At 48.7% G+C, this 26,784-nt stretch overlaps 1 protein-coding gene across 4 annotated transcripts in view; it reads right to left on the bottom strand.

The window, feature by feature from the left end:
* The window catches only part of MAP4K3 (mitogen-activated protein kinase kinase kinase kinase 3), a 2,398,077-nt gene that overhangs the window by 1,967,796 nt on the left and 403,497 nt on the right, over positions 1-26,784 (bottom strand). For all 4 annotated transcript variants that reach the window (XM_069606874.1, XM_069606875.1, XM_069606876.1 and 1 more), the window contains exon 3: positions 13,944-14,034. In XM_069606874.1, the coding sequence (XP_069462975.1) occupies positions 13,944-14,034 (91 nt within the window). The remainder of the gene's footprint in view (positions 1-13,943; positions 14,035-26,784) is intronic.

Raw genomic sequence — 26,784 nt, 5'->3', positions numbered from 1 at the left:
CTAAGTCTTACCTGTTGGGTCATTCCATTTCATTTCGGGTCTTGCCGCTTCCAGGCATCCGGCCCCTATCGGGAAAAAAGACAGACATTGAATGAGCGAATGCAAAGACATTACCCGAGCGCTCATCCAGAATTTACCTGTCATTTACTGGAACTGCACATATCACTTCGGGTCGGCGCCATATCTCTGGCATTCCGAACCCTGGCCCCTAAGGGGAAAAAGATAATGAACATTATTATTAAGCTTGGACTTTTGAACTTGCAACAGAACTTTTACAGAGCCTTACCTGAATAGTCAAGCTTACCTGAATAGTCAAGCTTACCTGAATAGTCAAGCTTACCTGAATAGTCAAGCTTACCTGAACTCCCATAATCCTCAATCCAGTGAAGTAACTGGGTTTCAACGCGCCCCTGCATCAGAAGCAGGATGGAGAGCTCATCCTTCCTGACCCTAAGGTGAGACATCACGGGGAATCGTGGAAGGGTATCGTGGAGGGTTGGAAGAGAGTGGGAGGCTTGAGCATAACTCAGTCAGTAGGTAATACTCCCTTTTCACGCACAGGGGAATATTCCTGCGAGCAGGAGAAGCCAGAGTAGAGGGGCCCTTCCTGTCCATCTTCAGAGTCCTGCGCTTCACCATTGAAGAAGCATCAGCACTTGAAGCCAGACCTGCGCCTCCGTGGGAATCAGGTGAGCGTTACAGCGTGCCAGTAATACTATCCCTAGTGCGACGTCCACTGTACCCAAGACCCCTCACGCGTCTAGGCTCCTCAGATTGTATTTTTTCTGAAATGAGGTAGCATGAGGAGTAGCGCGAGTACAGAAAATCCAAGCAGATAGATAGAAAGGTAAGACTACAAGCAAACATGCGCCTTCTCTCAGAAGGGAGGAAGGGTGGGTCGCATGTGAATCTAAGCAGATACAAGCATCAGAAATACGATTACGGTGAGTAATGTATCCCTTCTGAGGCTTGTGGAATCTGCTTAGATCACATGCTGTGCATAGATTAGCGAGCAGTACCTGAAGAAAGAGGTGGGATGTGAGAAGGGTCATGAGCAAATAAGTGTCTTAGAACCGCTTGTCCCACTTGTGTATCTGCCTTGGAATGGGTGTCAATGCAGTAATGCTGAGTAAAAGTGTGAATTGAGCTCCAAGTAGCTGCTTTGCAAATGGTGTCAAGGGGTACATTTGCAATGAAAGACAGAGTGGCCCCTATGCCTCTTGTAGAGTGGGCTCTTAGCGTGAAAGGCAGAATTCTTTCAGAGAGTGAGTAACACAGCTGGATACAGTTAATAATCCACTTCGAGATGGCACCTTTAGAGACTCGATCCCCCTCTCTGCCTGTAGCTACGGAGACAAACAGTTGATCTGTTTTCCTTAGCGGTCTGGTTTTATTTACATAGTAGAGGACCGCCCTACGCACATCTACGGTGTGTAGTTTCACCTCAGCCGAGCTTTGAGGGTCCTGGAAGAAAGCCGGAAGCTCGATGGACTGGTTTAACGTGGAATTTAGATATAAACTTAGGTGAGAACCTAGGGTGTGTGCGTAAAACCAGTTTGTCTTTATGGACAGTAAAGAAGGGATCCTGCACTGACAGAGCCTGAATTTCACTGACCCTTCTTATAGAAGTAATAGCTACTAAGAAGGCCGTTTTATAAGTCAGGTGTTTGAGACTGCTTTTATGCATGGGCTCGAAAGGGGGGCCCATGAGCTTAGATAGCACCACATTAAGGTCCCACCCTGGTGGTGGGTTGGAAATAGGAGGGTGAAGTCTCTTTACTCCTTCCATGAAGGCTTTAACTACTGGTACTTTCCACCACAAGACCTTGTTATGGGAAGTGGTGTATGCCGACAGGGCTGCCAGGTGTACCTTCAGTGAGTTAAAAACCAATCCTGCATCTAGCAGGTGGAGCATGTATGTAACAATAATGGAAGGAGTGCAATCAACGGGGTTGATTTGTCTACTCTGGCACCAGATAACGAACCTCTTCCACTTGTCAAAGTAACAGTGCCTTGTGTTTGGTTTCCTAGATTCCTTTAGGATGTCCATACACCTCTGTGGTAAATTGAGATGTCCAAACTCCATGACCTCAGGAGCCATGCTGCCAGGTTCATTGAGTTGGGTTGCTGATGCACTGTTTGACCTTGGTGCTGGGACAGTAGGTTGTACCAGGCTGGAAGTTTGATGGGCTCGCACACCGCCATCCTGCGTGGGAACCACGGTTGTCTTTCCCACATGGGAGCAACTAGGACGAGCGTCATCGATTCCCTGTTCATCTTGTTCCCCACTTTCCTGATGAGAGGAGTTGGTGGAAAAGCATACGCAAACATCCCTGACCAGTTCATCCACAGGGCGTTCCCCTGGGAGTCTGGTTGGGGGAATCTGGATGCAAATCCTGGGCATTGTCTGTTTTCGCTTGTGGCGAATAAGTCTATAGTGGGGAAACCCCACTGAGGGAAGAGATCTTCTACGACCTCTCTGTGAAGAACCCATTCGTGTTCCTCTGGGAGGGAGTCTCTGCTCAGAGCATCCGCTAGGGAATTGAGCTCCCCTGGAACATGTTGTGATGACAGGAAGATGTTCCGTCTGAGTGCCCATTTGGCGAGCGAGTCCCTCCTTGCTTGTTCAGGTAGAACATGGCTGTAGTGCTGTCCGTCTGGATTTGCACTGACAGGTTTAGTAGATGGGGCTCGAACGCCTGAAGCGCTCTGAATACTGCCAGAAGCTCTAGCAGGTTGATGTGGTTCTTTGCCACTGAGTGAGACCAGAGACCCGGAGCTGTGTGTTGGAGATGGTGAGCTCCCCACCCCGTCAGACATGCATCTGTAGTGACTACTGCCTGTACTTCGGGATCGTAAAATGGTTTCCCCTGTGCGAGATTCTCTCTTGTCCACCAGTGAAGGCTTTGTACCAGTGTTGGCGAAATGACCACTAGATCGGGCTGGAAGTCGTCTTCGTCTTCCGACGATCGAACTTCTGTTAGCCTAGGGAGCAAGGCACTCTTGGCAAGAGTGGATGATTGCCTGGAGTCATGCGGCGATCTGGATCGAGAGCGCCCAGAGGACACCGAATCGGACCGTTCGGTCTGTGCATCTTTCCGAGAACTCGACGTCGTCGAGTCTCGGTTGGACTTAGTGTGTTTAGTGTGTGTGTAGTATGTGAAGCGCTTGTGTCGCCGGGGTCTTCCCCATAGCCGCCCTGCCAGACGACCTACCGAAGTCGGGGACCTGCCTCGGCTGTCTTTCGACGCCCTAATGCCCTCGCCGTCCGAAAGTACGGCGTCGCTGCCATCGCTGAAGGCGCCCTCCGCCATGGCCGCCTGCCTGGCGTGGTGGGCCCAACGCTTCGTCGAACGGTCCTTTAGTGTCTTAGGTTTAAACCTACTACACGCTCTGCAGTTCGCTTCGGGGTGGTCCCTCGGCAAGCAGAGATTGCACGTGGCGTGCCTGTCGACCCAAGGGTATTTGCGATTGCACTTGGGGCAGAATTGAAAAGGGGTACCCTCCATACGCACCTTGAGGCAGCGGGCTATTAAGTGTAGGAAATGTATAAGGTGTACCTATATACCAAGAGTGTAGAGTATGTACCACCCCCCACTCTCCCTACTTGCAGGGCCGAGGCCAGCGGCCTACCAGGCCCGGGCCGAGGCCAGCGGCCTTCCGAGGCCCAAATCCGTCGTGCAGCAGCCGACGGTCGATTTCTTCTCCAGCCGGCGTCGAGTGTTGAAGTTCGACGTTGGGGTGGGGAAGGATGTCAATAGATTATTATTTTATATTGTAGTAAAAGTATGGCTAAGGTCAGGGGACTCCGCAAATTGCTTCCGACCAGTATGGCGAAAAAAACAATCTGAGGATCCTAGACGCGTGAGGGATCTTGTCGACGCCCATTTTCGAGTTTCGAAAAACAAACTGTAATACTCTGCAGCTTCCACTAGATGTCGGCCTATGCACAGCATGTGATCTAAGCAGATTCCACAAGCCTCAGATACACACACACACACACACTAAACAATGTAAAGAAATATCTAACGGACTGAAGGCAATTCATTTCAACTGGACCAAGAGAATAAAATCAATTCTTGTATCCTCATAATCAAAGTAGCAAATGGTTGGAAACAGAAAAGGCAGAAAGGGCTTCAGCGCTAGTCTGATTGCCCTCAGCTCCAAAAGGTTGATATGTAGTTTGGACTCCGATGGAGACCATCAACCACCGATTGTCAGATCGTTGGTATGTGCGCCCCACCCTCTGAGCCTCTGAGTGAGGTGTCTGTTACTACTTTTATATCCTGCCAATGCTGCCAAAAAGGTTCTCCCTCAGAATGAGGGGATCCTGTGAGACCCTGCTCGGAACCAGGAGATCTGAGATTCTGCCTGAGAATTGAAACCATTGAGTCCTGAGAGCCAAATGGAGAGATCTCATTCTCAGGCACACCTCTGGCAACAGAAAAATGCAGGATGCCATGAGGCCGAGCAACCTCAGAAAGTGGAAGGGCGGGAGATGCTGGGCGCTCTGAAATTTGGTGACCATTGGCAGAATGTCTTGAGCTCTCAATACTGGCGGCAAGGCTTTTCCCAGGGATGCATCTAGGACTGCCCCAATGAATTGGAGCCTTTGAGATGGTATCATGTGGGACATCTTGAAGTTGAGGGAGAAGACCAGGTGTAGCTGAATGTTCCAGGGCCTGTTCGGGGGAAGTAGCCCTGATCAGCCAATCGTCCAGGTAGGGGAAAATGTAAATACCCCCTCTCCTGAGACTCGCTGCCACCACCGCCATCAACTTGGTGAAAACCCTCGGGCGGAGGTCAGCCGTTATGGATACCCTGAAGCCGGAGATAAGCTGTGATAACCAACATCATCTTTTGTAAAGACACGCGGTGCCGAGCTGAGGCCAAAAGGGAGCATTCGGAACTGGAAGAGCTCCTCCTCCATAGAAAACTGTAGGTACCTCTGATGCGGATTCCAAATCAGGATATGCATATATGCATCCTGAAGGTCCACCACGCTCGCTGAGCCAATCACCCTTCTGTAGAGAGGACTATCTGACAGGGCGTGATCATCTTGAATTTCTCTTGGGGTAGAGAGAGATTGAACTGGGAAAGGTCTAGGATGGTGCACAGGCCAGCCTGGTTGGGTTTGCGCACCGTGAACAGCCAGGAATAGAAGCCCTCCCCTCACTCCCCTAGAGGAACGGGTTCCACCGCCCTGAGATCCAGAAGCTTCTGAATCTCGGCTCTGAGGGAGGGCGACGCTGACTGCTAGAAGGGGGGATTGATGGGTGGGGAAGGCGGAAGCCCGCCCGAGCGACTGACAAGATCCACCGGTCCTCGGTGATGGTCTGCCACGTCTCCCAATGAGACGCAACGCGTCCTCCCAACGGGGTTTCGTGTCAGCGTAGAAAACCCTCATTTTGTTGGCTTTTCGGTGGCAGCACCACCCGACTCTGAGGAGGAGTCTGAGGAGCGGGAGAAAAACCAGCTCCGTTGCTGCCTTCGGTGGGAATTTATCAAAGGGGTGTCAACCCTGCGGGATTTCCAGTCTAAAAAAATACTGAAACCAGAGGAGGGCCGAGGGTTCGACAATGATCTCTGTGTCCTGAAAGGAGGTTTAACCAAGACAGACAAGGACTTGGCGGTCTGAGTGCTGTCCTTGGTTTTGGTCAGCTCCACGTCAGTTGTAGAGTGAACAAGCTCCTTGCCATCGAAAGGCAGGTCCAAAACCTTATCCTGCACCTCCTTGGAGAACTTGGTGGCGTGCAGCCAAGCCTGACGAGAGGTATCCACACCAAGCATAAGGCACCTGGCCGAGGTGTCGACATGGTGAGCAGCAGCCTCCAGGAGATCCTGTGCCAAGACCCTGGCGTCCGACAAACCCGCCTTGAAATCTTCCAACTTTTCAGCGGAATAAACTCATCAAACTCCGACAGACCTTTCCACATTTTCATATTCGCCGCCGCAAACACCTATACTGCATTGGCTTGACGCAGCTACAGAGCTGAGTTAGCGAAAATCTTCCTCCCAAGGGAGTCAAGAAGCTTGTCCTCTTTGGTCAGAACCTGTGTAGCAATCGTAGAAGAGGATGACGCAGGTCTGGATTGCAAAGTGGCTGCCGCCACTACCATGGAGGAGAGACGGACACTACGCTAAGGCCATCTCTCCAGAAGAATGGAGCCTATAACGCGCGTCAATCTTCTTGTTGACAAACAGTCCAGAGTGTGGCTTCTCCCAAACTCTACGGACCTCGGCCAAAACATCCTTTTGCAGAACAAGCCGGTACGCTCCGAAGGAGATAAGGTGAACGCCCCCGAAAGCACGCCCTACTGCGGAGCAGGTGCCTCAGGTACTGGAACATCTAACGGACACATGTTCAGAACGCGGTCATGAAAAGCTCTGACAGAGCGGGGCTGGTCTTCGCGGCCCTGCTCGCCCTGTAGATCATCCAATAGGTCCGGATTAGGTTCAGTCACATCCAGTACCCCAACAGCCTTGTCCACTGGAGACAATGGAGGCAGGGGTAGGAGAGATGGAGGAGGCCCTGCCGGTAAGGGCAGTGCCGGCGGATGAACTGGCACTGCAGCCGGGGCTGTCGCCACTAGCGGGCAAATCTCCCTGAACAAGCCCCGAAAGTACTCCTTCATGGGGTCGGAACGCATCAATATTTGAAACCTGCCGAAAAAGACATCCTCTACCAACGGTTTAGGTGCAACAGGAGGAGGCCTCTCATGCACAGATTAACTCCAGGGGCGTAAGGGAGAGGCTTGCAAAGTGGGTCCTTCCCCACTGTTGTCTACGTAAAATCGAGGGCGTCAATGCCACAGGAAGCGAGACATGGTCCGGTAGAGGCATCCGTGCGTTCCAGTCGTAAACCGGACGAAACGGACATGTAAAGGAAACAGATGTTCACCTGAAAAAGGCCCCCCGCCCCCTACACCTAGGCCCGATGGCATAGTTTTAAAGGGATGAATCCAAAATGGCCACCGTGGTCTTGGTGGGAACAGTCGCCATTTTGTCAGCACCTGAGAACTGCGACACGTGTGGAAGTGATGCAGGGGTCTTCACAGGTGAGTCAGGGGTCTTCATTTTAGCCTTAACACAAGGAACCTCGGCCGAGCCGGTACTTTGTGGCCTAGAATGTTTCTATGATATCGTAACAGCCAAATTAGCCTTCGAAGGAAGGACCTCGGCACCGCCGGTGACGGAGGGATTGCGGTTTAACAACTCACTCCGTGCCCCCTCAACAGAACTGGAATCTCTGCAAGAGCGGGAACGATGAGGAACACACCTCACTGACAAGACCTGAACAGGCCTCTCAGAACTGTTGGTCACATTAGCCTCTAAATAACAGGCCTCGGACCCTATTCTGGTAAAAGCCCCCGCACGAGGGGCCTCAAACTTTCGTTCAGTGTCAACAACCTCAACCGAGGTCTCAGGGAATACCCCAGTGATTTTATGGGAAGCTCCAATCAAGGAGACCTCGGAGAAAGGTCAGGTACCAGACGACTCAGTAGAACTGTTCCCGCAAACAGCCCCCACAGGAGGGGCCTCGGAATGCAATGCAGTGTCAATAGGCCCCTTACGGATGCCCTCTGAGAAAACTCCGGTAGAATTATTAGGCCTAGAAGGCACCTCAGGGCAAGCCCCGGTAACAGAGCTTTTGATGCTCCTCCCGGACCGGGAAGGAGTCGCCCGGCCGGGGTGCCCTAAAAAGTAAAAGAACTACCCAGGCATTTCTTCTTTTCGTCGATGAAAGTTTGAAAATGCGCCGGAGAGTACGTTGAAACACCTCCTCCCACCGCTCCAAACGACGTTGAAACGCCCGGACCGAAAGGGAGTCGCAACAAAAGTGGTCCGGATCCAAACACTCTAAGCACAGAGGATGGGGATCCACCCTAGCGAAGCGTCGCTGACGAGAACAACAATTTGGAAAGTCTAGCTGAAACGGCATAGACTGACTACCACGCGACTGCTAAGCAGCAGCAAGAGAGGAGGAACTGGAAGGAAAAAATCTTCCGAAGATGCAAGTGCATCCAGTCCCGATTGAGCGGAGAAAAGGACTGATGGGCGATGTGCTGGGCGGAGCTAAGAAGTGCGGGGTCACAGCCACGTGTGGTGCCCTGCGTAAAAAGTAAAGGACACTTTTTAAAAAATGTTATGCTTTTTACAAAGTGCTCCGGTCCCTTCCCACAGGACGGAGGGATGTCCCATAAGTATGGAGGAAAGGGGACAGGACGTAGGACTATACCCAATTGCATGCTATTCACGTATAGGTGTGTTAGGAATCTCAGGTATGCAAAGAAGCCCTTACCTGGGCAGCAGTTCGCAAAAACTAATCAAGATATCAAAATCCCTACTCTACAAAAATGTAAGCGTGTTATGGAGAACTGTGTCCCGAATCTAATTAATGGACCGATCTTGGTCTGATCACACGTCCCAATCCTTCGGTTCATTCAGAAGGAACAGGACGCGATGCGCCCACGACATCATTGCGTTCAGCAACGCGTGATGTCATGGCGCCAAGTGGTTTCCAGGACAACCTAGTATATACAAGAAACCGGCGTTCGCACGAGTGGGTGAGCCTCTCCCTGCAACTGCCTAGTAGCAAGCTAGGGCAAGTTGAAGACCCGACCAAGATCAGTCCATCAATTAGATTCGGGACACACAGTTCTCCATAGCATGCATACTTTTTTTGTAGATCAGGGATTTTGATGGCTTGACACAAAGTTATTGCGAACTACTGCCCAGATTGCATACTTGAGATTCCTAACACACCTATAAGTAAATAGCATACGATTGGGTATTATGGTTGCGTAAATTGTTTTTACAGATACACAGGCTTAATTACTGCAGGTACATTTGTATATTTGGTTGTTTTATAAGTGTGTGAAAGCACTGGACAATATCACTTACGTGATGATTACAATTCTCTAAACACCATTTTCTTTTATTTTTAATGCATCACAAACAATGGCGGATTTCTGGGTACGTACATCTTTTGAATTTCACATCTTTTGATTTTCCTATCAATATTATATGCTATGATGTACAATTTCAGAATTCCACTTTGTTTTTGATATAACACACACCGATTCTAACAGTTATCAGCCCCGAAGATGAAACTGAATTCTGAAATGCATTGGCTTATGAGCCAACACTGTCAAGACTGCTATTGCCTTTAAGGAAAATTTAATAAGAATTTGGGCACTTTTGACAAAGTCAATGTATTAATTGTGAACATTATAATGACTTGTTAATTATGAAGTCGTGTACAACAAAAATTGCAGCTTTTCTTTAGAAGAGTATATTGTGAGCACTCTGCGCACTGAGTGGACACACCCATTCTTTTTGTTTGGAAATGGGTGTGGTGCGACCCAGAAGGAGACTGTAGCTATATGACCTGAAGTTGCGATGACCATGCAAATTACTATGGACATCTTGCAAGAGTAACGAAGATATGGCTACCCAAAGCGAGAATCTTCGACAACCTGGGTATCACTGATCAGGCTCTGGCCTGGCTGACCTCTTTCCTCTCCGATTGACCCTCTCAGGTTCAACTTGGGTCCTTCCTAGAATCTACCTTCCTCTATACCTGTGGTGTTCCCCAGCGGGTCTAACCTCTCGGCCTGGCCTTTCAACCAATACCTGGCAACTCTCGCCCACTGCATTGTCATTTTCTGCTCAAATTTCCAGTGCTACGCTGAAGACAACTCATTTTCAGGCTTCCCTCGGCCACCTCCTCTCCCTCTCTCCTCTCCGATTGCCTAACTGCCATTCAAGATTGGTGTGCCGCCAATGATCTTTGTCCGAACGCCAGCGAGATAGAGATCCTCCTCATTGGCACACCTTCACCATCCTTTCCCCTCACTCTGCGGCCGGCCTCCCTTGGCCCTCCTCCTACCCCCAACTGCGAGACTAAGAACCTTGGGGTCATCTTTGACTCCACACTTTCCTTCTCCGCCCACATCTCTGAGGTCTCCAAAGAGTCAAACTTCCTACTGCACCTCCTCATAGGTACTCTGCCTTTCCTCTCCTTCCCCCATAAATTCTGTCTCCCAATCTCTGGTTCTCGCTAGGTTGGACTATTGTAACAGCCTCTTTCTAAATCTACCTGCCTCTACTCTCCACCCTCTGCAACTAACCCAGAACAGGACTGCGAAACGTGTCCTTGGCCTCAAGCCATGGGATCTTATCTCTCCAGCTCTGCAATCTCTCCATTTGCTCCCAGTGGATACAGGGATTAAATTCAAAACCCTATGCATTGTCCACAAGGCTTTCTGGGGCCTGGGTCCAAAATACCTTCAGCTATCCCTCCGCAAATACCTCCCCTCCAGAGCACTTCACTCCTCTACCTCCAACTCACTCGGGTCAGTCGCTTTTCAAAGAAACAAGCTGGGGCTAAGTTCTGTCTTCGGCTGGGGCCTCCCTCTGGAATAGCCTCCCTGCAACTCTAAAACTTGACGAGAACCATCTCCAGTTCCCGAAGCACCTCAAGACCTTCCTCTTTGCTTCGGATTCGTTCACCCTCTCCTTTGCTGATCTGTTCTCTCTCGTCACTGTGCACCTGGCCACCCTCTGTCCCCTGGGCCCAGGTACCTGCTCACCCTGCACTGCCTCCTGGCCACCCCTTGCACTGGGGACTGTATCTGTACCCATACAGTCCGCCACCCCCCACACCCCATTTTCTTCTTTTTCTGCACTTATCAGACTTACCAAGTCTGCTGCCGTAAACACAGCACTTGCTGGCTGCACTACCACTGTTTATTGCCTCTATTATCTATTTATTTTTATTTATTGTTATTCATCTGTCTCCTCTGCCTCACATTCTCCACTCTCCCCCTTCCATGCACTTTTCCCCTTTCCCATGCACTTGTGCGTTCTTAATGTCACTGGGTCTAGTATGATCGTTGTTGTGTTCTCCCCTGTTCCCCTCCCTTGCCTTGTCACGCTCTGAAACACTTGTGTATGAGCGTGATACAAATAAAATATATCATTATGGCAACTAACCCAATGGAACTACACGATCAAATAATGAGCCAGGGCTCACAGCCAAGGTCAGACAAGCAACGCATTCCAAACCTAAAATTACAAGGGGCCATTTGCAGAAAAACAGAATAAATCCTCATAAATTGCAGACCAGAAGAGCTCGATTTCGTGGTTCTCAACCACGTGATGCATCCAAGCTAGAAAATGGAAATTCACCCGCGGTGGGAAGACACGCGGTTCTCAGCAACCCAGACAAAGCGAACATGGATGAGTTAACAACGTTGCAACTTTGAGGGCACTCTCACAGGCAAAAGCGGTACTGATTGGGAACACAGTCATTCTCATCACCTTGAAGAGGTGCACAGAGCGCTGAGAACAGAGCTGGGTCCCAGGCCTGGGGAGACGAGTTACAGCCAATCAGAAAGCGGAAATCCAGGGGTGGATGGCAGAGGGCAAGGGCCAATGGTAATCCTGCAGCCCTGCAACAATGTAACAGAGTGTCTTGGGGAAGGAGCAGGCCAGCCACCTGACATGGGAGGGCCGATCAACTAAGATCCAAAGGGGTTATCCATAAGGGAGTACTTTCTTACCCGTAACTACATTTCTCTAGCGTTGGCATCTTTCATAGATTCACATGCTATGAATGGTACCCTTCGTCAGGTTGGGAATCCCTGGTTACTTTAATTTAGTACTTTTCCTATGGAAAAAAGTTTGGCACCTTTAGTGTCCCATCAACAACGGTGAGGGTGCTTTTGGTGGCTACAAATAGGACGTCTACTATGTAGCTCCGCCACAGTAGCTTCCCCATAGATTTTAAACACTCAAGATGGAGGATAACCCGCTAAAGATGATGTTTGCCTGGGAAGGCCGGAGGGCGCAGGTGAATCTATGAGAGATCCCAACGCTGGAGAAATGGAGTTGAAGTTAAGAAACCACTCTCTTCTCCAGCATTGGATCTTTCATAGATTCACATTCTGTGAATAGATTTTATAGCAGTACACATGACGGAGGAGATAAAAAACAGGCAAACAGATTTGAAAAACCTGTGCGTTCTATGCCCATGTCAGAATTATACATACATAACAAATAATACATACATAACAAATAAGAAGCTCAGAAGCGGCAGGGCTTACCTTACTGGAACATCCGATGAAGGACTGCTCGTCCCATTTGCATGTTTCCACGTGCTGTTGCAGACAGTAGTGCCTAGTGAATGTGTGTGGCACTGCCCATGTTGCTGCCTTGAAAATGTCTTTGATGGGCACTCCCAACCAGAGTGAGAAGACAGAAGACGCTGTAACCCCTGTAGAATGTGCCCTGGCTGTAGTCTGCAGAAGAATCTATCCTTGCACTTTCGTTCCATTTATCAAGTGATGATTGTGAAATGGTCAGTAGCCTGATCCTGGTCAGGAGGGGGGATGTGGAATCCTCCAAGTCTGGGCTGGAAACAATTGACACGACCGGTGGGCCCGTGTAAGAGGAGAGGGCAGAGTTTAAATCCGCTCTTGGTTCCGATCATTGTAACTCAGCCCGTGGGGAAGGGAAAGACCGCAGTTGACCCGGGAAACTAGAGGAAGGGGAGAACCAATGGGTAAGATAAAAAGCAAGGCGGGAATATGTGGGTTGTTTGGATGAGGTCGGCGCAGGCAGAACAAGAGTCCAGGAGGAAGGAGGCCAGGGAGAGTGACAGCTAGATTCAGGGAGAGGAAGGCAGCATGTAAGGATAAGACAAAGCAGGGATCTGAGCGTCTGAAAGGCACCAAATCCACAACCTAAGCCTTGCTTGGGGACTTTAAATTTGCTCAGGAAACAATCTAGGGGTCCCTATTCTAGTCAGATAAGGGGATCACCTTTAGGCCATGCCCTTGAGCTAGGAAGTCTTTAGATAGTAGGGGTTACCGATCTCTAGTGACAAGTCTGGAAATGAGGGATGTCTGGGCTAGGGAGGGACTGCCCGCCCCTAGGTTAGATAGAGAGGGATGGCCATTAGAGTTCCCGCCTGTACTATGAAATCTAAATAAAAAACCCTGAACAGGCTTTGGGAGTTGGCGTTTTCTTGAGGCCATCTATTAAACTTCAATTTTGTTAACATTCTTAACCCCACTCTAGAAACCTATGGAAAACTATATACTTCATGCCATATTGAGAAGGGGTCTACATGGAACCAAAATGTAAAAAGAACCAGCAGTTTTGGGTTTGCTAATGGGAATTTCTTCTCAGTCCCAGGCAGAGAAACTGAAGAGAAGGGCGAGTATCACCACACTCCCCCAGCTAGTACCTGGTCTTGCCCACCATCTCCTGTCACGTTCCCTTCTGTTGTCCATCCAGAGTGCCATCTTTTGATTGAAACTAATCATGGTGTGAAAAAAGCTACAGAGAAGCCAAAACTACATTAGTACAACTAAAGGAGCAATTAAGATCCAACCAAAATTATGCTGCTAAAGTACCTCCGAAAAGCCAAAACCAAGTAACCTGGGTACACCTGCAGACTGTATCTCCTCCTTTGCCTTTATATGTGTGAAAAACTAAAAACAGGCTAAGAACACACAAGTTACGCAAACTGATATCGAGTACAACTGCTTTGGGTGTATGAAAATTATACTATTAAAAACACACTATTCCAAATCAAAGCGCAGCCTCGAAAACTGAATTGAAGCATAGAAGTAGGTCAGAGAAATATTCAGGGGGTGCAGAAGTATTCATAACGGCAGGCAGCAGATTCTTGAGTATCTAAACAGATGTATTATTTATGATCTAGCACAAAGGTGCTGTTTTAGTAAAAGGCTGGGTATTGGAAGGAGGCCAGGAGTAAAATGTATTGCAACCATTATGTCCATTATGAAATGCTACAAAAGATTTGTCAGTTGATTATATCGTTTCATTATTCTTAAAAAAGTCCAAACAAAAGAGAAACAGACAAAAAAAACACAATGCAAGTATAACTAAGACGACTACATTATCCATACCTGAGATAGCTGCCAAAGTATGCCACAATGTTAGTATGTTTACAATCTTTCATCATAATAATTTCCTGTTGAACAACTGCAAAATCTTCTCCTGCAAAAGAAAAATGAATCGCTTAGCAATCGTAATCAGGGAACTATGTAAAGGACTGACCAGAAAACAGCTTAAGTTCAACTAGAAATGTAAGTAATACACAATTAAGAAGATTTAAATGATTACACGCCATACTTTGACAGTGAAAAAATGTAGCAGGACAACCAGGATGCCATAATTAAACTGTTAATAAATTGGGACGCAGAAGCTACTTACCTATTGTCAAGAAGCCGGCAGGTGGATGGTATTCACTATACAAGCGATCACAATTTTTGACACACACAAGCTACTTATCTGTAACAGTAAATTCTCCATCTTGGGTATCCCTTTTCTACTTAGTCTTCCAATATTCCTACCTGTTGCCATATCTACAAACCCTACATAGTCTTATGCTTTACACTTATTGCACCAAACTTTGTCTGCGTGCCATGTAGGACTTTCCCGCTTAAAGGGGAACTTTTTGCATACGCTTCTTTTTTATAAATGGGTTCCTACCTTCATGCTCAACACCCCCTAGGAGTCCGGTAACAGATCATTCAGGAGGTGGCTTCGTCTTAAGGGACAGGAAAACCCCAAAGAGGGGTATAAGTCATCATCCTGCTGCTGAAAAAGCCTGGTTTGGACTCTGCAGTTCTGTCCAATTTTCAGCCAATTTCTCTACTCCACTGTCTCATGAAACTGCTAGAGTTCCTGGTCTCCCCTCTTCTTAGCACCTTCCTGCTTCTTTGACCAGTTTCAGTCAGGCTTTCGACCCGGCCAGGGCACAAAGTCAGTCTTGGTTGCTGTGTTGGATGACCTTACTCGCCTAGTCGACCAGGGTGGGGCAGGGGCCCTGATTGTGCTTGATCCGTCAGCAGCGTTGGACATCATTGACAACCCTTCACCGATTGCCTGGCTTTCTTCGGCGGGCCTCTCTGGTAAAGTTCTTTGCTGGTTCTCGTCCTTCCTGGCGGGGCGCTCCCAATCTATGTCTCTTCGCCCCATTTTACTCTCATTCGATCCCTCTGCTGTGTGGAGTTCCGCAGGGCTCCTCATTGTCTCCTACTTTATTTAACCTGTACATTCAACCTCTCCTGGGCATAATGCACACCTTTGGCTTCTTGTGTTACTTCTATGCTGTTGATAAGCAAATTATTGTGTGGCTGGACTTAACTCAACCGGAGATGGCGGATCGGCTGAGGAACAGCTTAAAGGCAGTGGTGATTGGATGGCCTTAAACTGATTGAACGGGGAGAAAACAGAGTTGTTGGTGGTGGGTACTGTGTTGTCCTCGCTGTTCTGGACCCCTGAGTTCTGGCCCGAGAGTCTTGGTCCCTTTCCCCTCCGTTCTCCTTGGTGAAGGACTTGGGTGTTAAAATCTCAGCCTCCCTTTCTATGGCCACCTTTCTATGGCCGATCAGGTTTCTCTTGTTTGCCAGAAAGTGCACTTTAAACTTTGGACCCTCCGGAAAGTACTTCCATGTATCCCTTTTAAATTCCATGCTCCAGTGGTCTCCTCCCTGGTCATCAGTAATATTGATTACTGAACGCCTTATATCTTGCTATTCCGTGGCACTTGCTCCAACGTCTTCAGCTACTGCAGAATATGGCGGCTAGAGCAGTTCATCATCCTCCGTTTGGTGCACTGTTTCTGCGCCAACTTCACTGGCTCCCTGTTGAGCAGCTTATCAAATTCAAAGCACTGTGTCTAGTTCATAAAGCTTTGTATAAAATTGGAGCAGAATTTCTTCAAGCTAAGTTCTGCTTCTACAAACCGGCCAGCCCCCTACAGCTAAACTCACGCGGGTGGGCGGTCATGCTTTTTCGGTGGCGGCAGCAAAGGGCTGAAATCTTCTTCCTCTCTTTTTACGTATCATCGAGGACCATCTGCTTTTCAGTCTGGCTTTGAAAACCCTTCTTTTCTAGCCCATGTCCTCTGGGTGGCCTACATCTGTAGCTTCATCTCCAAGATGCCTTTGGGCTTTTGTTGCACATTATACGTCCGGATAACAAAATCCCTCCCAGACACGAACACATTTATGTGGTATGCAGACGCTAGGGAGTATGAAACTGCTATAAACCCTTTAATACTAGCCGATTCGACTTTATGACCCATGCTTTGCCCAATAACCGTGCAAGACAGCAGCAAAGTGAGAAGACCAGCCCCCCTAAAGGATGGTCATTGAAGGAACTATTCAGGAAATGGATTCCTCAAAGCACACAGAATTGAACTACTCCGACACATCCACAGAAAGTGTGGCAGGCAAGGGAGGGGGTTGGGGGGGAGAGCGAGAGTAGCCAGAATTTGTCACGGTCGCAAGGAGAATGGGAAAGTACCTCAGCCCGGAAAGCCTGGAAGAGAGGCCGCCTGCCCAACCCCACACTTCGCAAGATGAGGAGAGGAACTGCTGCTAGTCAGTGCAGAATCCAGTTGGATTGGGTAAGCGGCTCTCCATTGAGAGGAAGGCCAAGCAGACATCAGATTCTGCTCGAGGAGTGCTGCTCAATCCAAGCAGGTATACGGTGGCTCCAGAGGATCGGGAGGCAAAGCAAGAAAGGGAGAGAAAAGACAGTGAGCGGGCAAGGAAGAACCCTTTGAGTGGGGAGCAAGACGGAGAGAGGAGTGGGGAGAGAATTTAGAAGCCCCAGAATGGGAAAAGACAAAGCCCAGAGTAGGGAGAGGAGAGAAAGAGGCAAACTCAGGAGTAGGGTGAGATAGGAGAAACCCTGGAGTGGGGAGAGAATGGAGAAAGCCCAGAGTGGGACGAAAGACAAGCTCTAGAGTGGGGAGTGAGAAAGAGGAAACTCCCAGAGTGGGGAAAGGTGGAGAGACCACAGAGTGCGGATTAAGGTTGATCCGAGCCCCAGAGAGGGTAAGAGACAGAGGGAACAGATAACAAAAGTCTCCCGAAGGGGAAAAGGGAGTTAAAATCCCCAGAGACTGAAGCAAAACGACTTGGCAGGGGTTCCGGCACTCCAGTATGACCCAAGCTATTTTCCTGGAACTGTGCACTTAAGCGAGGGCCTATGGTAAAGAGACATAAGGAAGGGCCAGCAGCCAACCTTTTCTATGGGCAAATATCAAAAGCCTGTGTCTTTGCTTTGCGGTTTCATTTGTAGAGATGGAGAAAAGACTTGTTTAGAGCACCATTTCGGACCGCTGACTTTATGCTTCGACATCCTGATGAACAGTGCTTTGACTTTCTTCTGTAGAATAGGGTTGGTGCCTATAGGTTTAGGGAAAGGAAAGTTAAATTTTTGGGTTGTTTAAATAAAAGACACAGAAATCGTGCCGCTTTGTCAGTCTCCCGATTCTGACCTACTACAGTGCCCTTCAGGTCTTGTTCCCTTTAGGTCTCATGATGTGCCCTGCTCCAGCTCATTGGGGATTTACTGAAACATTGGTTCCCCGCTTAGGTTTCACAGCTGTCACTATTCACTTTCTGCGGCTCTTCATTTGGTTTCAATGTTGCCCGTTTAGCTCTCTGACCAGCCAACGCCACTGAACCAGCACAGATCTGTGGACTGTGAGCATGAGCAAGAAAGCACAAGACTCGCATTGGAAAGTGCAGTCTCTATTCAAGCGCTTGATGCCGGTCTTTCTCCCCCCAGGTCGGTGCAAACTCAGGTGTGTGCATGTGTATGTGAAGAATGGAGCTTGCTCTATGGCTGGGATTCTCGATGGACCGTTCTCTTTTGACAAACGGGACAGAAAATGTGATGACTTGGGGAGGGTTGCCTACTTTTACCTGAATGTTCCTTCCTTTCTTTATTCGTTTAAAACTGGAGGAAAGGCTCAATTGTATGGACTCTGATCTCATAACACATGATCGTTTGGGAAGGGTAGAGGCATGGGCATACATTGTGACTTTGCAACACTGATCACAATTATGTGAAACTGGCATGAACACTGCCCTTGTGTCCATGCCGGATTTCAGAGGAGAAAGTTGGTTTTGCCAAGCAATGCAGATTTATTTTGACCAATTAAATAAAAAGGTTTAAGACATAAGTTCATGATTAAAAGCTGTACAATAGTCAAAGCCCCACTTTCATATTAGCTGTTCTGCTTCCCCAACAAATGATCAGGGCCCCACCTTCCCAATAGCTCCATGTTCTAAAACAAATTCAGACTTCAGTCTGAATCACTAGGCATAGTGACACCCGTTTTACTTAAATTAATGGAAAGCAAGAGCAGAGAAATACTATCAGACATTTCAGTCTGCCAATTTCCCAATCTATGGCAGCACCCAGAAACCGTACTATAGTCTCCATCACTGCAAATTATGCTTTCCCATGCACTCTACAAGTGATGATGCTATTTCTCAGTTGTGTTTATAGATGTGATCTGCCTATTTGTAGTGTCATTGTACATTCAAAAGTCGTCGACAGTGTGTTTGAGCTGTTGTCAAGGACCCCGGTTGATGTTATGATCAATTGCGGCCTTCATCAGGACGTGAACACATTTTCCAATACCGCAATGTGTATTTGGTGTCTTAGTAGTAGCCAGAACAAAGTGGAAAGCCGGAGAATCCCATACTTTACCCCAGATCCTAATCCTGATGCTGCCTGGAAACTGAAAACAAAGCAGTATAGATGAGCCTTTTCCCCATTGCTTGCAGCTTCTTACCCTCCTGGTGCGGAGGCACCATGGATGAAGATTCGAATCGCGTTTCCTGGCCATGGCTGAGACCACAGAGTCAAGTGAAGGCTGGGACCTCAGGCACATGGGGGCCAAGTCCGGAACTCTGCATTTCTTCTCGAGCCTGTCCCGCTTGGGTGGAGCTGTGCTTTGATTCATTAGAGCCAAGCCCTCATCCCAGATATCACCCAGCAAGGAGAGGGACATGATTGTCTTTCATCTGGGCTCACAGCGTTGGTAAAGGAATCATTTTTTTTTGTTCCCTCAGGAACCATTTGGAAAAGTTCAGAGGCCCTGGACATCATCGTATGGAAGCAGACAACCTCAGCAGGCAGAGATGCCCTATGTGGTTTATTCGAGCCCACAGGTTCCATGTCAGCTGGTTCGAAGTAATCGGCTTCGTCGGTGGCCTTAGCCCGCTGTGTCTGTGTGCATGGCGGGATACCCAGTCAGGGTCAAGTCCCAAGGTGGATGGAGTGGTGTTGATGCCTTGGTCCTTTGACCTGCGCTTGCATCAGAAAGGGCTTCCGGGAAGCGGTCTTGGGGGACTCATAGATAGAGCAGGGCCCGGTGTAGGCAGCAGTCTGTTGAATGTCTGATACAAGCATGTGCAGTGTGGTCAGAATGTCCAAAGACATGTCCCTGGGCTGAGGCATGGAAGGAATGAGAGGTGGAGGCTATGGACTGGTGCGCCTCTTCTGGCGAGGTAGAGAATCGGGCTTGCCTAGTTGTGACTCCCCTACAGACACTGGTTGCTGACCCCCCCCTTTGTGGTCCGAATAAAAGTCTTCGGCAGATTACGGTCACCCTCATCAGAGCTTGTATAAATCTGCACCAGCCTCACCAGGGCAGCCTGCGGTTCTGTGCTCTTCTCAGGGTCCGTAGGAGTTTTACCTTTTCACATCTCTGAAGACTTCTGGGGAGGAGCAGCTGCAGTCCCCATTTCAAGGGGCCTTCACCAGAGCTGCAGCAGCTGCTTCATCCTGCAGCGGACGGGACACCCTCTGGACGGCCGTCAGCTTGACACCATCTTTGTGGCCAAACCCCATTTTTACGAAAAAGTAGTGGTCGTCGACAAGATCATTGATAGGGTGGTAGCAGGAGCCTTTGTCGACGTAGTAGTGACTATTGAGGACAAGGTTGTTTTGGCCGGTTGAGCTGCCGATGCAGTCACCGAGGGGGGCAGCAAAGAGACACCTTTGGACCTCTCTTCGTTACCATGTCTGCCGATGGTAAGCAGAGTTTTGAAGGAGTCAAGGACTTTCTCTTAGAGGGATCGCCCCTCACTGGTAGGCTTGCCGTAGAAGTGGTTAATGACGGCGACCTGGTCCTTCCCGAGCTAGGACCCGCAGCAGCGGTGAACCCAGTGGGATCAATGACAAGCAGCCTTGCCTTCTTTTGGACCCCTGGGGGCGGGCCGTTCTCAAAGGATCTCAACCTCTTTTCTGAGTAAGTTCCTTCGTGGTAGCGGCCAGTCCTGGGGGGAAGCATAACCCTGCCCTGAAGCAGAGCCAGATGCCTTGCACAATTTGAGCCACGCTGCCAGCCTGATGTAGCGATCCTGCTTTGTCTTTTTTGAAAATCCACAGCAGACCTCACATCCCTCCTCATCATGATCCGGATGCAGGCAATACAGATTTCTTTTTTTTCCAAACAATTTTGATTACGTTTTACATAACCATAGCAACTTGCAGACATGTTACATCACAGCACAACATTTCCGATTAAATGTATGTCAGTCTGCCCCCGCTGACCGCCCAACTCCCCCCACAAGCCCCTGCCCTACTTTGCACCTACCATACTATACCACTCTTGTATTCCACATCTCCCCCCCCAGTCCTGGTATCTTCTTGTATGAGCTTTTCTTCCCTGTCTTTGTCCCTCTATTCCAAGCTGGCCAACCCCGCTATCAATTGTCTTCAGGCATCCAAATCCCCCTCTCTGTGTTTCGTGTCCCTCCCTGCCACACCACCGTTTCTGCGTTTGCCCATTTCAACAAGTCCCTCCCCCAGGTCTGTACCGCTGGCCTAGTCTGCGCTTTCCACCCCATTGCTATTCTGCATTTCACCAGTATATATGCCAGGTCCTTGAGCTTACTTACATATTTAGCCCTCTTGGGCCTTGGGAATCCCCTAGTAGACAGGCCATGGCGGAATCCAATGTCCAGGGTGATAGCTACCTTTGCTAGTGCTTGGGCTACTTCTCCCCAGAATCTACTAATTTCTATGCATGCCCAAAACATATGCACTAGATCTGCATTAACCTCCCCACATTTCGGGCATGCTTGTGTTGCTGCCTGGTTAAATTTGGCGATTTTGCTTGGGGTCAGATATGCCCTATAGGTCACATATAATTGGATCTGTTGTAGTCGTGCATTCCTCGACACCTTTTTATGATATACCATAACCCCACTCCACCTACTGTCAGACATTGGTTCATGAAAGTCTGCTTCCCAACTCTGCCTCGTCTGTCCTAATTCCTCTCTTATCTTGGACATTATTATATCTGCGAGACCTTGTGTCATCCCTGGGCCACATCATTCAATGTCTCTATAGTCTTGTCCGGTTTCAAAGAAGTCTCAGTCTCTGGCTATCTGCGCCTAAGATACCTCTGGAGGAGGGTGTATGTGAGGTGTTGTCCCCGGTGCACCCCTCTGTCCCTTACCAACTCCTCAAAATCTTGGGCCAACCCCTCATGCAGTACATCTCCCACCGTCGCTACTCCCTTAGGTTCCCAAAATGTCCTCATGTTTAACCTCAATTGTTCGTCCACCCCCTCTAGTGCAACGAGCAGGATCTAAGGGGAATACAGTGTTGAGTACTCAAACAGCAAACAGGCCCTGCGCCATATTGCGCTGCTCAGACGCAACAGCAAGTGCAAGCTGGTTGCGCTTGGATCAGCTAGCCATATCACTTAGTTCAAAAAGAACGGAGTACTTTCAGCTCGTAATAACCTTGATTTAGGTGTTTGGACATCTGACAGCCATTTGGCCACATGTTGCAGCTGGCTCGCTACAAAATATACCTCACAATTGGGCACTTTTATACCCCCTCGTTCGAATGGATTCTGGAGCTTACACTGTGCCACTGTACAACTCTAATTATGCCATAAGAAGCTCCTTCATATACTATGCAATTTCCTAAAAAATTATTTTGGTATTGCGAACGGGAGATTTGCAAAATAGTGGAGGAGTCTCGGTAGTACCACCATTTTCAGTAATGCTGCGCATCCCATCCTGGACAACAGCAATCTAGCCCAGAAAGACATGTTACTTTCAATTTTTCTCACCGCCCTCACCGTGTTCTGTATGTGTTCCATCTTAGGGTCGTGGTAGATCTCTACCCCTAAGTACCTAAATGTCTCTGTTTCCCATTTAATTGGTAATACCGGCAGTTTGCGCATGGGCTTCCCTGCGTACGTACTCCCCCAAAGGAAACAGGCTAGGCTCCTGTGGGTTAATAGTTATGGCTGACAGTGCAGCATAGATCAAATGCCTCCCACCCGGTGTGCTGATGCCCGTCTCTCCATATTCTTCCTTTAGATAGACTGCCAGTGGCTCTAGTGCCAGGATGAAGAGCACCAGGGACCACGGACATCCCTACCTCGTGCCCTTACTCAACTGCCACTGTTCTGAGATACTTGTGACCATTCTGACCCTTGCTATCTGTTCATTGTACAGCAACCGCTGCACCCATTTAATGTATGTGGGTCCAATAACAAACTTTTCCAGGACCGCTAGCAGCCAAGGCCATCTGGCTGAGTCAAACCCTTTACAGCATCAAGTGAGGCCACTGCAACTTCCTGTGTTCCTCCTTGGGTATAATCTATTATGTGATGCAATCTTCTTAGGTTATTGGTAATATTTCTTTGTGGCACATATCCAGTCTGATCGGTATGTATAAGCTTAGCTATAAACGGTTTGGGTCTATGTGCCATGACTGCAGTGAGGATCTTTCCATCATGGTTCAACAACAAGAGGGGTCTATACGAGCCACAGTCAGTGCCGGCTTATTTGGTTTAAGAAGGGAGACGATTAGGGACTCTCTCAGGGACCCAGGCAATTTGCCTGTGTCCAACGTCTTGTTTAGCATTTCTAGTAGTGGGGCTGCGAATCTGCCACGTAACCACCAGAGGGGCATGGTCTGAAATGACCTGTGCTTTATATTCAGGCTGTGTGGATACTCCCAGCGTTTCTTCCCCTACAAACATATAGTCTTAGTCTTGTGTACAGATTAGTCGGGCGGTGTAATGATAGTATACTCGGTCCTGCAGGTACATTGTTCTCCATACATCAGCCAACTTGAATTACGCAATAATATTTAGGGCTTTGGCCCAGGGGGTTGGATGGGCGAATCATCTGCTCTATCCCTCGTCGGGTCCAATGTACAATTGAAATCCACCCAGCACCCCCCCACACGAGTGCACAATCTCTGTATGGGCTAATTTTAGGATATATAGAGATCTAAAGTAGGCTGCTGTGTCCCGATTTGGGCATACATGTTGATAACACATACTTATTTTCAACCAATCCCTGCAGTATTACCATCCTACCATCTGCATCTCGGAAGGTTTGAAGGATCTTGAATGGGACCATCGGCGCCACCCATAGTAAGACCCCTCTAGCATACGCCGAGTATGTGGAGCCCAAGGTCACCCCCCTCCATTTCCGTGCCAATGTATCTTGCCTATCATTAGTTAAAGGAATTTCCTGCAGGAGAGCTATATCTATTTTTTGTGTCATCTCAAATTTGCAATAACCCGGTTCCTTTTACTATAGCTGTTCAGACCTCTAACATTCAAGGTTGCTATTTTGAGTTCACCTATTCTCTGTTAGTTCCCGCTTTCAATTCCCCCTCGTCACATTCTCGCTTTTTCCCCAGTGCGCGTCTGTAGGCCAGCTGTCCCCCAACTCCCCTCCATCCCCCTCCCCAACAGTTCCCAACTCATGCCTAGCTCCAAATCGGAGGCTCAGGCATCCCTGCATCTCTCTCCAATTCCAGCTTGTTGCCGGTATTCGGAGTGAAGCAGGCGGATACTAAACTACTAGCATCCCAACTAATCTAAACTAATGGGGGTGATAGTGTGATTCCTGGTGCCGCTTATAGAAAGGTGGCACGGGTAATTCCTGCATGTAGCCAATTGTAAGATTAGCATTTGCCCTTCTCCTTTAAATGCAAATATCTGCATTTTGTGATGGCCATTGCACTGTTCAAGAGTACATTTTTTTTTTTGTAAAAAGCCCAACTCAGAGTCACTTATCACTTCCGTCTCCCGCCTTGTCTTCCTTCTAGGTCGGCATGTTCATCTTGTCCATCCATTTGTCCACATCTTCAGGGGTCTTGAAAAAACCTGCACAATCTTTATATAGGACCTTTATCTTTGCCCGGTACAACAACATATTTGAGGTTAGCTGTGTGCAATCTCCTCTTAACTGCCACATAGTTCATCCTTTGTTTTTGCACCAGGAAAGTGTAATCAGGGTATGCTGTGATGGTCGCCGATGCTCGGCTGATCATACCTCCTTTCCGAAAGTGTTCCAGGATTCTCTCACTATCCTTATGATTTAGTATCTTGGCTATGATCAGCCGGGGCTCCAGGCGGTGGTTTCCTCGTCAGGTCCCTATGCACCCTCTCCACTGTGAATCCATGGGTGCGAGTCTCACCCACCTACTTCCTGCAACACCATGATTTCAATGAAGTCTGTCGGTTTGGGCCTTCTTCGCCCTCCGGAAGCCCGAAAAATCCTTATATTGTTTCTTCATGCGTGACCTTCTGCCTCTTCTGCTCTGCTTTCAAGATTCTGCACCTGTTGCTGCAGTATGGAGACTTCTTGGGAGTTTTCATTGCAAATGCTTGTATTAGCTTTCACTTCCTTCTCAAGCACTCCTGTGCGTTCTGCTAATGCCCCGACAGCCTGTCAAGCGGTTCACATCGATCCTGATCCCATCAATTTTAAATTCCAGTGCAGATTTCAGCTCAGCTATGGCATTTAGAATCTGCTGGTAGATTCGTACGGGAGCATCCTCTCCTCGTGCCTCTTGCGCTGTTTTCGCACTGTCCGCCATGTGTGCCAGTTTGGCAAATGAGTCGATCGATGACCGTTTCCCTTTGCTCTTGTTTATTTTCAAAGTCATTGCTGCAGCCTCCTGCTCTGCAGCGCTCTCACCTATTAGGATCTGCGTGGTGCCGTTTCCTGTCCATTCTGGTACTGTGTCGGGCGGCTTCTCTGCCGTGTTCCTCACAGCTCGTTATCCACTGTACTCACTTCCCACTCCGGAGGCATTCTAGATGTCAACTTGTGGCAGGGGTCTTCCCTGGCGTGTTAGAGATCCAGTGCCCATCTCAATGCTTCCCCAGTGACTGTCGGCAGTGTTTTTTGGTCTGTCCAGTCTTCTAATGTGCGCTAATGTTCACACATTCCTGGGGTCCCCCTTCAGTTCTGCCCTGCTAACTGCTGCAATTTTGAACCACTACAGCAAATACCACTATGCTGTGCTCGGTGCTACTGTCCATTTGCGCCCTTTGTCCTGAGTCTGGCAGATGTAACTATGCCCTTTTCCGGATCGAGGCTGCCCTCCTCCAGGGGAGCCAATGTGTCTCTGACTGTGCCTGCCTTCTATGACCCCTTCTGGGGTCTACGGCTCTTCCCAGATGCCCTTGTTCAGACTGGAACCCCCAGAGGCATCGTCCCGCTTCAGGTGGAGCTCACCTGGTGGGTTAGTTTCTGCATGTCTCTTCCAAATATTATGAGCACTCTGGAAAGTGTTGTGGCCCTTGGTATTGCACTCCTCGGGTGCTGGGTGCTATCACGACATGCTGCATAAAAACTAAAGCTGGGTTAGTCCAATTGTGGCATGGCTGTCTCGGGCGTCCAGTCCCTTCGTTGTGGTGTCTGCTCTCCCTCCAGCATGCGGATTACAGGAGCTCAGTAGCCTTGTGACCTGCTTTGCGTGCGATATCTTCCTCTCTGTTTGGCTCCCTCCTCCTGCGCCTAATACGTCTGGTGTTATGCACGCTCAGTGATTCTAATGTACGTGGGAATCCGATGACTATTTCTTAGTCAATTTACTTTTTTTGGCAGGCCCGGACCACGCGCCTCTTCTGTGCCGGCTACTGTAACCCTGACAAAGTATCCAATTTAATTATCTTTGTCTCCCATGTCGGTTCGGCCGCGTAGCCCCATGCTGTCTCTGGGATCAATTTCTCCATGATATAATAGCTCCCCGTTGTTACATTGTAGTCAGACTTGTACAGTGTGCCGGTCCGCTGGCGGCCACATGAGTCCTGGCTTCAGCCTTCACTGCTCAGGAGGAACGAGTGGAACGAAAAACATATGGGCTCTCCACCTCATTGCTGCATGTTGTTCGCGCCTCCTCTGGTGTTGGAAGCTCCGGTGTGAGGTTCTTGTTTCTCCAGACCTACCGCATATGTTCTTCTCCCATCTTCCACCACCAGTCTGCTTCATTGCCTAAGCAGGGGCACCTGTGCTAGTCGGCGCTGTGCCGATCCGTGCATCGGCTTTTCGTACCTTTCTGCTACTGCCACTTCAGCCGTTTGGGGTCTAGTTCATCTTGCACTGTGTCACGGCCGCTGTGCCTTCCTTGCAGAAGCTCGCCGGCTCAGTCCTTTGTTCTCGCTCGGCCACCATCTTGTTTCTCACCAATGGGACTCTGCTTCACTTCTCCTACTTATAATTCACAAATTGTGTTGCAGTGCGCTGCGGAAAGGCGCTCACAGTGTTCTCTATTCCGTCATGCATCCGCCGCTGCAAACCGCACAAACAGAATAAAGACACCAAACTGATTTCCAAGTTGCTTAATGTAGCTACTTGATAAAACAATTATGTAAAAACAATTTGTTGGATGTGCTAGCAAAATGCTCAAAACGCAAAAATTAAATAAAAATCACGTCAATGCGTGCACGTAGAAAACTTGCATATATGAGGTGAAAAACAAGGCTTTCCAAAATATACAATAAATATGAAATGGTCAAAACAATTAGGGAAAGTGGTGGCTGAGTTCAATCCAATTTGTGGATGTGCATTACATCGAAAGAAGATATCCAGGGCAATTGTCGACATATTAACAGAAATAATGTTCGTTCAATACAGCAAGGTAGCACTTGTAGTGAGC

The sequence above is a fragment of the Ambystoma mexicanum genome, chromosome 4p (genome assembly GCF_040938575.1).
Source record: "Ambystoma mexicanum isolate Mex_15411 chromosome 4p, UKY_AmexF1_1, whole genome shotgun sequence".
Taxonomy (NCBI): Eukaryota; Metazoa; Chordata; class Amphibia; order Caudata; family Ambystomatidae; genus Ambystoma; species Ambystoma mexicanum.
The sequence above is the reverse complement of the archived record's forward strand: the minus strand, read 5'-3'. Positions and strand labels throughout refer to the sequence as shown.